The 14,559-nt window shown below is 43.2% G+C and overlaps 1 protein-coding gene across 2 annotated transcripts in view; it reads right to left on the reverse strand.

Moving 5' to 3' along the window:
• pcbp4 (poly(rC) binding protein 4) overlaps positions 1-14,559 on the reverse strand; it is an 82,717-nt gene that overhangs the window by 4,117 nt on the left and 64,041 nt on the right. For both annotated transcript variants that reach the window (XM_032548406.1, XM_032548407.1), the window contains exons 9-14: positions 13,049-13,123; positions 11,636-11,707; positions 9,096-9,137; positions 8,945-9,020; positions 7,220-7,275; positions 2,205-2,374 (exon numbers count right to left, since the gene is read on the reverse strand). In XM_032548406.1, the coding sequence (XP_032404297.1) occupies positions 2,205-2,374; positions 7,220-7,275; positions 8,945-9,020; positions 9,096-9,137; positions 11,636-11,707; positions 13,049-13,123 (491 nt within the window). The remainder of the gene's footprint in view (positions 1-2,204; positions 2,375-7,219; positions 7,276-8,944; positions 9,021-9,095; positions 9,138-11,635; positions 11,708-13,048; positions 13,124-14,559) is intronic.

Below are 14,559 nucleotides of genomic sequence, written 5' to 3' on the forward strand. Positions count from 1 at the left end.
GCCGGGTGAAGGAACGGTTCACCCGTTCACTCGTCTCAACTGACTCAATCTGATTGGAATATATAATAAAAAGTGTCGCCTTCCCTGAGCTGACGGGAGTCTGAGCTCCTTCAGCAGGAAAACGAGGAACAAACTGAGACTGTTTTAGAGTTTTGTTCTCTCCATCTCTCTGTCCGTCATGCAGCAGTTATTTGCATGATGGAAATATTGATGCAAATAATAACGTAAATGTTGTTAATGACAAACCTTTGAGCCGGCTTTATTTCCGTTTCTATTATCGCTGTAGCTGCATGAGGAGCCATCCTGAAATAGCCGACTAGCTGAGTCAGATTCTCATCAGCCCTTTCTGTTTGTGTTTTTCTGTACAATAATGCAACATACGGCGACTTGCTGAAGTTTTTATTCCTCCTGGAACTTTTCAACCTTTTGCCGATTTTCAGGCTTCAATCACAAAGATCAAAAATTTTTATTATTTTGTGAAGAATCAACAACAAGTGGGACACAATCGTGAGGATTGAACGAAATTTATTGGATATTTGAAACTTTTTTAACACATAAAAAACTGCAAAGTGGAGCGTGCAATATTATTCAGCCCCTTTACTTTCAGTGCAGCAAACTCACTCCAGAGGTTCAGGGAGGATTTCTGGATGATCCAACGTTGTCCTAAATGACTGATGATGATAAGTAGAACCACCTGTGTGTAATCAAGGCCCCTATAAATGCAGCTGCTCTGTGATGGTCTCAGGTTGCGTTTAAAGCGCAGAGAGCATCGTGAAGACCAGGCAGGTCCCAGGTACTGCTGTGGAGAAGTTTAAAGCCAGATTTGAATACAAAAAGATTTCCCAAGATTTAACATCTCGAGGAGCACTGAGCAAAGTGATCATGTTGAAATGGAAGGAGTATCAGACCAAATCCACCAAGACCCGGCCGTCCCTCTAAACTTTCATCTGGAACAAGGAGAAGAAACGCAGAGAGACGCAGCCAAGAGGCCCAGGATCACTCTGGATCTACAGAGATCTACAGCTGGGGTGGGAGAGTCTGTCCATAGGACAACAATCTGTGGTACTCTGCACAAATCTGGCCTTTATGGAAGAGTGGCAAGAAGAAAGACATTTCTCAAAGATATCCATAAAAAGTCTGGTTTAAAGTTTGACACCAGCCACCTGGGAGACACCAAACATGGAAGGAGGAGTTCTGGTCAGATGAAACCAAAATAAAACTTTTTGGCCACAATGCAAAAGAAAACACAGCTCATCACCCTGAACACACCAGCCCCACTGCCCAACATGGTGGTGGCAGCATCATGGTTTGGGCCTGGTGTTCTTCAGCAGGGACAGGGAAGCTGGACGGAGCCGACTACAGAACCGTTCTGGAAGAAAACCTGGTGGAGTCTGAGACTGGGAGGAAGATTTACCTTCCAACAAGACGAAGATCCCAAACATAAAGCAAAACCTACAATGGAACGGTTCACAAATAAACATATCCAGGTGTTAGAATGGCCTAGTCAAAGTCCAGACCTGAATCCAATGCAGAATCTGTGGAAAGAGCTGAAAATTGCTGTTCACAAGTGATCTCCATCCAACCTCACTGAGCGCCAGCTGTTTTAAGGAAGAATTGGCAAAACTGATAGAGACGAAACCAAGAGACTTGCAGCTCTAATTGCAGCAGAAGGTGGCGCTACAGAGTATTAACCCTAACCCAATAATATTGCACACCCCACTTTGCCGTTTTTTGTTAAAAAAAAGTTTAAAATATCCAATAAATTTCGTTCCACCTCACGATTGTGTCCCACTTGTTGTAGATTCTTGAAGCGGCAAAAGGTTGAAAAGTTCAGAGCCTTGATTCGGCCCCCAGGGAGGATCAAGGCTCTGAACATGTGAACCGTTTACAGAACATATTTCTGTCCAGTTACACTCCGAGTGTCACAAAGAGCTTTAGCTCTGGAGGAAACCATCAGGCTGGATTACAGTTCTCAGGTCCTGAATGAACAGTTCAGTTCAGTTTATTAATGAAGAACTAAACAACTGACTGACTCCTCCAAACGGTTCTGTTTGGTTTGGCTCCTGCATTTCCCACTTCATCCCTGATGCTTATTGCTCATTTGGCCACTTGCTGGTTTGAAGTCTTCAGACTGAAGCTGAACTGGTTTTCTGTGAGGACTCCCAGTTGGAGCATCTGAGTGTTTCTGTCCAGCTGATTCTTACCATGAGGTGATTAAATACTGAGCCAGGTTGATGGCGATCGGCGTGCCGGTGATGGTCACATGGCGGTCGCTGCTGCTGTCGATCTGACTGCCGATCTTGATCTGAGCCCCAGACACCTGCCGGATTTCGTTTATTTTGGTTCCCTGGCGACCGATGATTGATCCAATCAGCTGTGAAGAAGATCAGACAAAGAAGATGAAGATTAAAGGGAAACTGAAGGTGAAATGTTCACAAAAACATTCTGGGATTAGTGGATTTCATTCACAGCACTTCAGCTGTTTTTCTGGTGTTCTGCTCCTCAGTGGAAAGTGAAACAGCAGGTCTAAAAGGTTTAAGCTCCTCCCACCATCCAACACACCTGGACTAAAGCAGGAATCAGTTTGTGATTGTTGCTCCTTTCAGAGAGACGATCAGATTCACCTTCAGACCAAACTAGCAGCTTCCTCTCAGTGAGTCCAGCTGCAGGAGAGAAAAGTGGAAACCTCCAACTCTGCTGCTTCAAGCTGCTCACACTGGAGGTGAGTTGGACCAAGAACACTCAGAGACACTTTGAGGGAAGTTAGTAGAGGAGGGAGGGAGCCGTGACTGACTGGACCTTCTGTGTTTTCAGCTTCACTCGGAGACAAAATGGCTTCCAGATCAAAGGAGGATCTCTGCTGTCCGGTCTGTCAGGACGTCTTTATGGATCCGGTTGTTCTGTCATGTAGCCACAGCTTCTGTAAGGAATGTCTGAAGAACTGGTGGAGAGAGAACCTGAAGCAACACTGTCTGGTTTGTAAGAAAAGGTCTTCGAAGTTGAATCCACCCTGTAATCTGGTTCTGAAGAGTCTGAATCATTCCTACTGCAGAGAAACCAAAATGTTTCAGAGGGTCTCTGCAGTCTGGACTTTGAGAAACTCAAATTCTTCTGTCTTAATCATCAGCAGCCAGTTTGTTCTGTCTGCAGAGATTCAACCACAGATTCAGACCCATCGATGAAGCTGCTCAGGATCACAGAGAGAATCTGGAAACATTTCTGGAGCCTTTAAAGAAGAAACTGGAGCTGAAGAAGGAAGTTAAAGAAAAGTTTGATCAGACAGCAGAACACATGAAGGTCCAGGCCCGACACACAGAGATGCAGATTGTTGAGCAGTTTAAGAAGCTTCATCAGTTTCTAGCAGAGGAAGAGGAGGCCAGGCTGGCTGCACTGAGGGAGGAAGAGGAGCAGAAGAGAGGGATGATGGAGGAGAAGATGGAGGCTCTGAGCAGAGAGATAGCAGCTCTTTCAGACACAGTCAGAGCCACAGAGGAGGAGCTGAGAGCTGCAGACGTCTCATTCCTGCACAACTACAAGGCTGCAGTGGAAAGAGTCCAGCGCTGCCCCCTGCTGGAGGATCCACAGCTGCCCTCAGGAGCTCTGATAGACCAGGCCAAACATCTGGGCAACCTGGCCTTCAACATCTGAAGCAACATGAAGAACATGGTGACCTACACTCCTCTGGTTCTGGACCCAAACACGGCTGGGTCAAGACTCTTCCTGTCTGAAAATCTGACCAGTTTGACTTCAGGAGAGGAACAGCAGCTTCCTGATAATCCAGAGAGGTTTGGTTACGCGTGGTCTGTTCTGAGCTCTGAGGGTTTTGACTCAGGAAACCACAGCTGGGATGTCGATGTTGGAGATGGTAGAGCCTGGATGCTTGGTGTGTTAGCAGAGTCTGTCCAGAGGAAGGGAAAATCCAGTCTGGATTGTTGGTTTTAGGTTTATATGAATGTAAATGGACCTTACCAAGCTCCGCCCACAACCGACCCACATGACCTCAAGTCTCACAAACAAAGCCTGGCAGCTCGTTGTTTCTATGTAAACATGACTGATTAGTGCATCATTTCTACCGGATTCTCACAATATATCAGCTACTACATGGACAGAGGAACTAACAAGTTCATGTCATCATCTGGGAGGAGGTTACTGGTTTCTCAGTCACAAGCTGGTTGCAAACCTGAGGCCAGCAGGTGTCAGTCAGTTATGGTAGATCTGAACTTTGACCTCAATATGAGAAGCTACAGACTGATAGGAGGAACCAAAGAGCTCTGTAAAGGTAAAGGCAAATCTTCTGAAGTTGGGATATAATTAATTTAATTTCACATAATTATCGCGGTAGAAGCCATTTGTTTGTTAAAATGTTATTAAATATATTTATTCTATTTGATGTTTGTTGTGAATGACGTAAACTCACAAACGACGAGGTAATTAGTCCAACATTTATAAACTACAGCGGCTGTAATGAGCCACAGCAAAGGTAAACAAAGGTAAAATAACCCGAACAGGTGATCAACTCAAAACCACTCCTACCTTTTTACTCTCTCTCTCTCTTTAGTTTAAGCACACCTGTTACCGTGGCAACCGCCTGCGCCCCGTAAGACGAGCAAAGATTACGTTAAAAACATAACATTCAGTCCGTTACGGTATCAAGTTTCCAGGTTTGATATTTATTTCTCGATTATTAATCAGCGCTTCCCTGAACACAGCGATGGTTGACTGACTAGCTGTACTTGGTGCTAACGTGGCTAACACGAGTAACAGTTTAGTCCAAAACCTTTTCTGCTAAAATAAAATCTTTAGTGTATGTCAGATACAGACACATTGCATATTGATCTGTTTAATTAACGTAAGACTGTGTAGCAGACAGGCTTCAAGGTGTAGAAGTTGTATCAGTTCTGCCATTATGCTGCACTTAGCTAACGGGAAGCTAAGTGTGTTTGTGAGACGGCCACGCACGTGACCAGGTAGAATGGGCATCAGCCAATGAAACGCGGCTCCTCAGGTAAGGTCCAGGCTCAGCAGGGTCTCCACCTGCTGCTCCCACAGATCCATCAGTCCAGTAAAAGATCCAGAGGATCCGAGTGAATCTGGACTGGGACGGAGGGAAGCTGTCATTGCATAATTTTATTGGTTTTCTTCTTATTTGTTCAGTTTTAGTTTAACTTTAGTTACTTTAGTAGTTTGTTAGTTTTCAGGATCCTTCAATGTTTTACTCAGCAGTTCAGTGGAGAGTTAGTAGCTTAGTGAGTTTGATGATTAAAGTATTTACCTGTAAACTTTAATTATTTTTGTTAATAAATTTGTATGTTTTAAAGAGACGTTGTTTTTATTCCTTACATGTTTTGCTGTTTGAAAACACCAAAGCAGATTTATTCGTTCATCTATTGTTATTTTAAAACCTTTAAGGTGTTAAAACCTATTTTAAAATCTGAGTATTTTCAGGACGGTTCTCATAAACAATAACTGAAATGTCTGGCTGCTGTTTTATGTTATTCTGACTTAATTTTGACCTAAATTACTAATTGTGCTAATAATTGCCTTTTGAATTTATGAATAGTTATTAGTGGCCAAACCAGACATTTAGTTGGACAACATACCAATAGAATCACATCACATAGACATTTAAATCGAGATCGATTAGATTCAGTTGCTTGGTTGAGTCTGATGCAGCAATCCCTCCTCCTGAGGAAGCATGTGGAGACAGTGGGAAGGAAACACTCCATCATGAGGTAAAATTACATTTTTTTAAAAAGTGGAAGGTTTTCTTTCTGGGATTATTTTTAAAATAACATATCTAAACTTTGATAAGCAAGTTTGTCAAAACAAATAATGAATTAATCCCATTTTGAGCTGGATGGTGAAAACAGGTTTTCCTACCAAAGTGATATTCTGAAGGACAAAACCTCCTTTGGATCCTGACAAAACGAATTGCTGTGACGTTGTTTGGTATTTTGTCGGGTTTGATACAAACATTAAAAAACACACAGGAAACAGTTTCTGTCTCCTGAAACCAAAGCAGTTCCACCCAACAGCGCCCCCTGCTGGCGTTAAATAGAACCAGCTGTGACTTCGGAGGAACCGGCTTCACAGACAGAGAGGGGAAACCGAGCGGAGGCTTCAGCCTGGCTGCCGGTTCTCCTCTGAGGTCTGGATGAAATCAGCCTAAAGCAGACGAGGCAGAAAACGCCTGCGGCTATTTTTGGCGACTCCCTGCTGCCCCTGTAATTTAGGAAGGTTTAGTGAAGGAGAAAGAGGCGGAGGGCTGTTGCTAAAGCGCTAACTGGGAGCTACAGGACGTCATTAAGCTGCTCTGCTCGGCCCTGATCACTAGCTCACAATCAAACCTATCACACACTTTCATGCACGGGAGCTTAAAGCTCTCTGCTCCCTGTTACTCTCAACCGGAGATATTTTCTCACATGTAAGCAGGTCTGCACACTGGATGTTTCACTGCAGGAAACGATCCTTTAAAGGTGGAGATTATCCCTTCAGAGGGAAAACGCTGTGGAAGAATGACCTCTGAAACATCCAGGCTTATGCACATCTGTAGGAACGCATGCTAGCTTACCGCAGTCCGTACGCAGATTAGCTGCCCTCCTCTGGAGTTTTAACTCAGGCGGATAATAAAAGAGACCAATATGAGACAGAGATGATAATTTAAACTCGTTTAAAACCGAGCAGAACTTCTGGTCCAACATCACTTCAGTTTTCAAAGTTATGTCAGCGTCTGAAGATGAGGCTTAGAAATGTTCAGATTAGCTGAAGTTATTAATAAAATGACAGATTTCTGTTGCTCTGCAACTGGATTTACAAAATACAAAATGAAGGAATTTTTTTTGTTATTTTGTTGTTCAGACAGAAATAATCTGTTTAGTTATTTGGTGAATCATAAAACTGATCAATTATATTATTTGGCACTCAATAAAACACGACAGTGACGCTGTAATGAATCTGATCATATGCAGCATCCAGCTGTTATCCAAGGATGTTCTTTAAAATTAAAACGTTATGGTACATGCAGTTTGCTGTATTTTTAAACCTGCTTCACATAAAGTTCAGGACAAACTGAAGCGTTCAGGTGTGTGTGATCATAAACACAACGCCAGGTCAGAAAGACATCAGCAAGGAGGAGAAGTGAATCCTGCTTTCTGGAGAAACAGAAGAGGAGGAAGAGGAGGAGGAAGAGGAGCCCAGCTGAGCCGGACGTTTTACTCACATCGTTCGGAATGAGGAGCTCCTGAGACGTGGTTTGGGAATTCGCTTCCACCGCTCCTGGGGAACAGAAAGAGACGGATCAGAGAGAACCATCCGGAACAGCAGAAGTTCTGGAATCAGAGCAGGAAAACCCAGAACTCCTCCTGAATCCAACATGGCGGCTCCGTGGGCCGTGTTCAGAACCGCTGATGCAGCAGGGCTGTAACCATAGCAACTGCCTCCTGATCAGTGGAAACATAAAAACCTGATTTAAGTTTGGGAATCTGCTCTGAACAGATTTATTCTGTTTGCTTTGGTTTTCGAAGCAGCGCTGGATGTTCTGCTGATCCTCAGATCTGATCACATTTCATGAAACATGACCAGATGGAGGTTTGTTTCTGGAAATAGAAAATAAAAGCAGTTGTTTTTGCTCTCTTCTCCTGTCTGTCGTCTCTCTCTTTATGTTTTGACTTCTTCCATCTTTCTCCGTTCTGTTTCCGTCTCTTTTTCCCCAAACGTTTCTCATCCTTTGTGTGAGTCTGAGCTGTTCTTTATCTGCAGCAGAACATCATCACAGATCTGCATCTTTCATCATTTATTCAAACACCTCAGTGCTTCAGAAGCAGCTGAGCATCTGCATGGATTTATGAATCGTCTGTTTGTTCCGTCACACGTTTGATTTCCAGCTCGGTTCCCCAGAAACAGCGTGAATCCTCCTGAAGTGGACAGAAACCCGAAGCCATCGGCTGACATGAGAGAGGAGCTCGACAGTCGGACCGTCGGCCCAGCTGGAGGCTTCTGATCAAAGCTCTCACACACAGATTAGTATTCAGAGCATTCAGAGATTACACAACAGTGAAATTATTCTCCCGCAGAGAGCATGAGGGGAACAGGAAGGAGTGAGATGAACTCTGGGTTTTTTCCATCTGATGGTTCAGTGGACTCGCTTAGATTGGAACCAGAACTCCATCATCTGCTCCACCTCCAGCTGCTGTGGTTCTGACCCAAACCAACCTGTTCCCCTCCTGGCCTGTGGGGGCGCTGCACCAAGAACCACTGAAGGAAGCGACACTGAAGACACTGAGAGCAACTTCCTTCTTCACCAGATGGAAACAAGATGGAGGCGTCAGATTTTAGCGGTTGGAGGATTTCTCTTTAGTCTTTGGCTAAAGACCAGGAGCCATTTCTGCTGCTAGCGCTAGGCTAGCATGTTAGCTTTGGCTGTATTTACCCAGAATGCCCTGTGCTGTAGTCCACTTCCTGCTGGTGGAGCGGCCTCTGGTCCTCTTGGCGTTCACATATGCAAATCCAGACCGAAATTTGGAGGACCAGAGTTAGCTTAGCATTCACTCCTCACCAACCAAACCGGACTTTCAAGACAAACGGACTGGAGTCGGAAAAAAAGCAAACTGAACCTGGCTGGTGAGAATGAACAATTATTAATTAGTCAAACGGAGGTTCTAAAACAAAAGAGGAAAATGTTCCTTAATCCCAAATAAAACCTGGTTTGTTCTAAAATGTTTTGGGGATTTTCAGTCCGGATTTTGAACTCCATCAGATTTTCACCTGCTTATATTATTCTGCTTTCAGTTTTTCACCGCTTTTCTGCTTTCCCATAAGGAATGTTAACTTTAGTGCCACCTGCTGACAGTTTCAACTCATAAAAGCAAGACTTTGAGGGAAAAGAAGCGGTGGTTGCATAACAGCATCAAATGGAAAGCAGACAGAGTGCTGCCCCTGTACGTACCGGACAGGACGGTGGCCGCCTGGCTGATGGACGCCAGGCCCTGATGCTGCATGGACAGCTGCTGCAGCTTCACTAACTGACAGACAAACGGAGAGCAGAAGCCATGAGATGATGGAGCTGAGCGGGAATCGCTCCCAGAAACGGGTTTTACCTCTGAATGTGGAATGCCGTAGTGGCTCTGAACCGCGTACGTCTGAAACAGAAGGAACAGAAAGCAGAGATCATCAGTTTGACCTCTAGAGAGAGACCCTGTACTCCGGAGAGACCCTGTCCTCTACGGAGACCCTGTCCTCTACGGAGACCCTGTCCTCCATGGAGACGGGACATGTCCACTTTTCCATGAACAGAAACCCAGATTACAGCAGAGGAAGTGGTTGAGCTGGTTTTACTGGAACCAGTAAAGAAGCAGCTCTAAGGCCAGTGAGGCACATGAAGCACTGGAGGAAAAAACAAAAAGTTTCTGTGTTTAGTTCTGCTTAGTGCCCCCTACTGGCAACACTTTATACACAGTGTAAAAAATTAGTTAAGAAAGTTTTTTCTATTTGTTTAATATTTTTGGTTGCAATATTTGGCACATTAATTACTTAATCAAACCACGTATTTCTACATTTCATACACTGCCAATTTTGACAGGAGCAGTCCTCCATATATATATATATATGTACATATATATATATATATATTTTTTTAAATAAAAAATGATTTTCCTTCCAATATTTTTTTACTCAACGTTTTAGTCACAGAATAGTTTTCACACCCGAGCTGAAAAATGCAGAACGATGTGAATAAAACCCAGAAGAATCCAGAACCGGTTCAGAAACATTTCAGAACATTTCTGCTGCGGTTTCCTCCTCCACCGGCGCCGACCCGCCACCTTCCTGCTGCTGAGCCGCAATTAGCTCCAGTCCTGTTGTTTTCACTGACAACCAGCCTCAGTGGTTGTCACACACACACACACACACCCACACACACCCACGCCCACGCACACACACACACACACCCACCCACACACACACACACACGCACACACACACACACACCCACACACACACACACACACACACGCACGCACATGCTGTGTGGCTAAATGCGGCTGCTGCATTCAGAGCTGTCAGAGTAATCGGTCCACCTGTCCTCTCCGTATCCGGTACCGGACTGTTCTGAGTAACTGGACCTTCAGTTTGTCTCTGACATCAGGAATGGATCAGAACTCCGGATCCGGTTCTGACAGAATGCTGATTCTGATGGAGTGATCTCATCAGGTGGGAGCAAAAGTAAGGGAGCGGGTCTGTTCTCCACCTGCGGGGGGCGCTGCAGCGCCGCGTTTACGGCCTTCCGTTCGTTCAAGTTGTGAGTGGGAGGAGGAACTGGATCAGAACCAATCTCAGGGAAAGAAGGCGTGACTTCAGAAATCTGAACCGGGTTCTGCCTCTGAGATCAGGTGAGATCAGAACCGCAGCTTATCCACAACCAGCCGGACTCAGCTGGGTTGGTTCTGGTTCTGATCCGGACTGGCAGAGCGGTTCTGAGGACATTAATCATCAGAAAAAGAAAGATGCGGATGGTTCGTCATAAATTAATCATTACTGAGAAATGAAAGTTAAGCCTCTGGTTCTGATCCGAGCCCGTTTGGAGCAGCAGAACCCGGAGTCTCAACGACCACAGAGATGATTCTGTTTTCAGCGCATCATAAATCATCATTCGCATTTCAAACAGCTGATCTGACTCCAGGTAACGTTTTGGAGCGCGCTCAGATCGAACGCAGCCCGCTCTCACATAAACGACCGTTTCAAAGATGGCCGACGAAGAGCGAGGCAGGAGGAGGAGGAGGAGGAGGAGGAGGAAGGTGTGCATCTTTAATGAAGGCAGCAGAAAAGCTTCAGATCGTTTCTGACAAACGCTGCCAGGAGGAAGATGAGATCTGAACCTCGGACCGAACATCTGACAGTTCGATTCTGCAGAACTTCAAGACAAAATACAGAAAAATAAACTGAAGTTCCAGATGGAAATTAACTGTAACCGAATGTTTATTTCTAGCTTTTTATTCTACTTTTTTTTACACTAATTGCATAAAAAATTGGTAGATTCTGCAGATTTTTGTCTTATTTAATCACTTAAGCCTTTTTAATAAAAATAACAGAAATACATTGAAAGATGTAAATGAATAAATAATTAATCTCCTTTTCCAAGTGAGAAATGTTCTGTCTCCTGGTTCTGGTTCTGCTGGAGGTTTCTTCTTGTAAAAGGGAAGTTTTTCCTCTCCGCTGTCGCCACATGCATGCTCATTATGGGGTAAATTAACGACCTTCTGCTGGGTTTCCTGACATGAAACCTTTTTAAACTCAACTTGACTGTAATAATTTATAACTGTAACTAGAATGGATGGAACTGAGTTTGGATCTGTCTGCATGAGACGACATTAACTGGGAATCAACGCCATAAACAAACTGGGAATCAACGCCATAAACAAACTGAGTAAATTCAAATTAAACTGAAGTTCATATGGGTCCAATAGACTGTTTCATTGAAAACCGTTTAATTCACATGTAAATGTGATTAAACATCATCAGAAACATTTATTTCATGGTTTATTGGGAGCATTTAACCAACCAACCAGAAAAGATCCTGATCCTGAGTCAGAACACAGTCGCATTCGGGTCAAAGGTCGGCCGCTGGGCTCTGATGACTCACCTGCTGCAGGTCCAATCCGCCCTGAGCCACGGAGAACAGCGGGTGAGATCCAAAGTCCGAGGCCTCGAACACCTAGAACCGGGATGGAACAGAACCAGCGCTGCAGTTAGAGGTGCTGATGACCCGAGTTCTGCAGCAGCTTCACGCTTCCTGCCGACCCATCGGAGCCGAGATCGGGTCAAAGAAGTTCTACAAAAACTTCAGAAACTTTCAGCTTCACAAGCGACTTTCTCTGAGACGCTCAGACGGGTCCAAAGTCAAGAAATTCATGTTTCAGAACCGGACAAAACGTTGGATTAAAAACTCCTCAGCAGCAACGAGGAAAATGTAAAATGAATCAAATCTCAACTTTTTTTTTCTTTTATTCTCAGATATTTCATTCTGAAAATGATTAATTTTGTTTCTAACTAAGCTTAGAGAACATCTCACTTTTTATTTCTGTTTGATATTCAAACTGATTTCCTGTTTGTTTTGAATCTTTCAGTCTGTAACTTTTTAATAAAACAGTTTCCAGGTGGAAACAGTAAAATATGAGACAGATAATCTGTGAAAAGCTCAATAGAGGAAATTGATTTTTTTTTTTACAGATTATCTGTCGCATATTGAACAGTTTCCACATGGAGACACTTTTAATAAAAACGTAAAAACATATTTATATAAACGTTACAGACTGCAGCTTTAATCAAGAAGCAGAGAGTTTCTTCTTGGTTAATGTTCATAATTAAATGTTGTTTATTTATTTATTTATTGTTATATTTAATGACGCTGCAGATGATTTTCTTTCTTTCCTCAGATGTTTTACTGATTCCATCCTAAAATGTTCCCTGTTTTCTACAGACGTCAACAGAAAGATGCAGATCATTTACTGATCTCCATTTATGGATTATCTATCGTTGGTATTAACTTTGACTTTTCTTCTTTTGGATTTTCACATCTAAAGATGTAAACTTGTACATCTTTAGATCAATAATCAATCAGCATCAATTATGAACTGGATCTGACTGGATTGTATTATAATCACCTGAAATATGATGATATGAATGGCTGGATTGGAATAAGTTTGACTGATTGCAGCTGAATTTGAACCAAACTGGATTCTAGATAAAAGGAAATAATCTGAACTAAATATTAGAGTTGATTTAAAGAGCCAGCTTCCTTCACTAGAAATCATGGATCAGAACCGGACCTGAGGTCTTGCAAAAAGAGGAACTTTTTTTTTTAATGAAACGCAAATCATCAGTCAAATTGTTCTGATTTTACACCCTGAAGAAATAAACCAATAAATGAATTAGAAATGTGGCAAAGTATTTAATAATTTTATGTTTTTGGCAGATTCCTGAATTCATCTGAAAGTCGACTGAACATTTTTTGATCCAGAAGCAGAAACAGAAAAAGCCTCGTTTTCGTCCTCACCTGGTTTCCTGCCAGCAGCACCGTTCCTGGACTTGGACTAGGCCGGTATGGAATGGTTGCTCCTTTCGGTGGAGACTGCAGAGGGAAACAAACAGATGAGCAGAAACTTCATTAAACATGTAGAAACATCCAGACGCCAGTTTCTATCTATTCTTCAGTACTAAAAGCAGGAAGTGTTTGTTTCTGCAGATTTTGCTGCATGTGACCCAGTTTTGGTTAGAAAGCAGCAGAAGCTCCTCCTGCTCCGTGTTTTCTGTCTGCTTTGTTTGGCTCAGATTCATTTCTTCCCTTTCTGGCCTGCAGGCTGAGGATCTGGATCTGGAGCAGAACCGGAGCTGCAGCTCAGCACCGGCGGGTTAAATAAAACCTCTCTGCTGGTTGTATCCACATCATCACGTCGACACAGAGCGATTCTCTCCAAAAGAACCAAAACCTCGATTCAGCTGAATTAATTTAATTTTTTCTGTCTGATGGAAGATCTGAGAAACATCTGGCAGCTGCAGATGTTCCTTGTTGCAAAGCGTCGTAGTAACCGATCATACAGCGACTCATTGACTGAATCAAGATGAACTTTGACTCTGAAGGTTCAGCAGCTCACTGAGTTCTGGAGCTGAAACTCTGTCAGAAAACGAGTCGACAGAGATCTATCGCACTCCACACCGAAGCAGTGCAGGTAAGACTGATAAAGATTTAAGACTTGACTGGTTTTTATTAATTGGCATAAAAATGTTTCCGGTTGCAGCAGATCTGGAAGTGGAGGATGTATGAACTGCCAGAACTCAGACATGAACTCATGAGAAGAATCTTGTTAGAACAAGAAACTTTTACGTTACGAGATGCAAAACTTATTAAAATGAAGAAGTTTTTTTATTATCATGAGATCCTTGTTAAAAGGCACAACTAGCTCATTAAAACTTTCCGTTTCTCACCCTGTTTCTTCCAGACGATATTCAATTCTTGATGTTTTACTTCTACAACTTTTATCGTTTAAAAGAGAAAATGTTTTGGTTTCAATGAGATATAAATCTCATTATAATGATTTTCAAAATTTTGTTAAAATCAGAAATGTTTTTTGTTGTGCTCTGCTTCTGAATTTAATTCTAAGCTCTGGCAGTAAAAGGCTTCCGTAGATTTCTTTAGTTGTTTACCCTTCAAACCAATAAATGACATTAAAATGTTTTTTCCTGGGCTGAAAGTGGCAGCGATAACGTTCCGTATCTGAGAGGGAGAACTGAAACGATGAAAGCAGCAACGGCTTTTAGGGAGAATCAAATCCAGCTGAGCTCAGCGTTTTCCTGCCGTCTCTCCTCCCAGATCCCGACGCTGGGAATACCAATGAGCTTCCGGAGTCTTTCCCTGTTTCCAGCTGAACGCTGTGAGATGAAACTCAGAGTTTCAGCGTTTCCCCCCTGCAGCTGCGCGTTGTAATGAGCTTCAGCTCGGCGCTCAGCTGTCAGCTCGGAGGTTTCTGCTCCTTCACTGTGTTATTTTTGACCACAAAAAGCCTCCGT

Source organism: Xiphophorus hellerii, chromosome 20 (assembly GCF_003331165.1).
Source record: "Xiphophorus hellerii strain 12219 chromosome 20, Xiphophorus_hellerii-4.1, whole genome shotgun sequence".
NCBI lineage: Eukaryota > Metazoa > Chordata > Actinopteri > Cyprinodontiformes > Poeciliidae > Xiphophorus > Xiphophorus hellerii.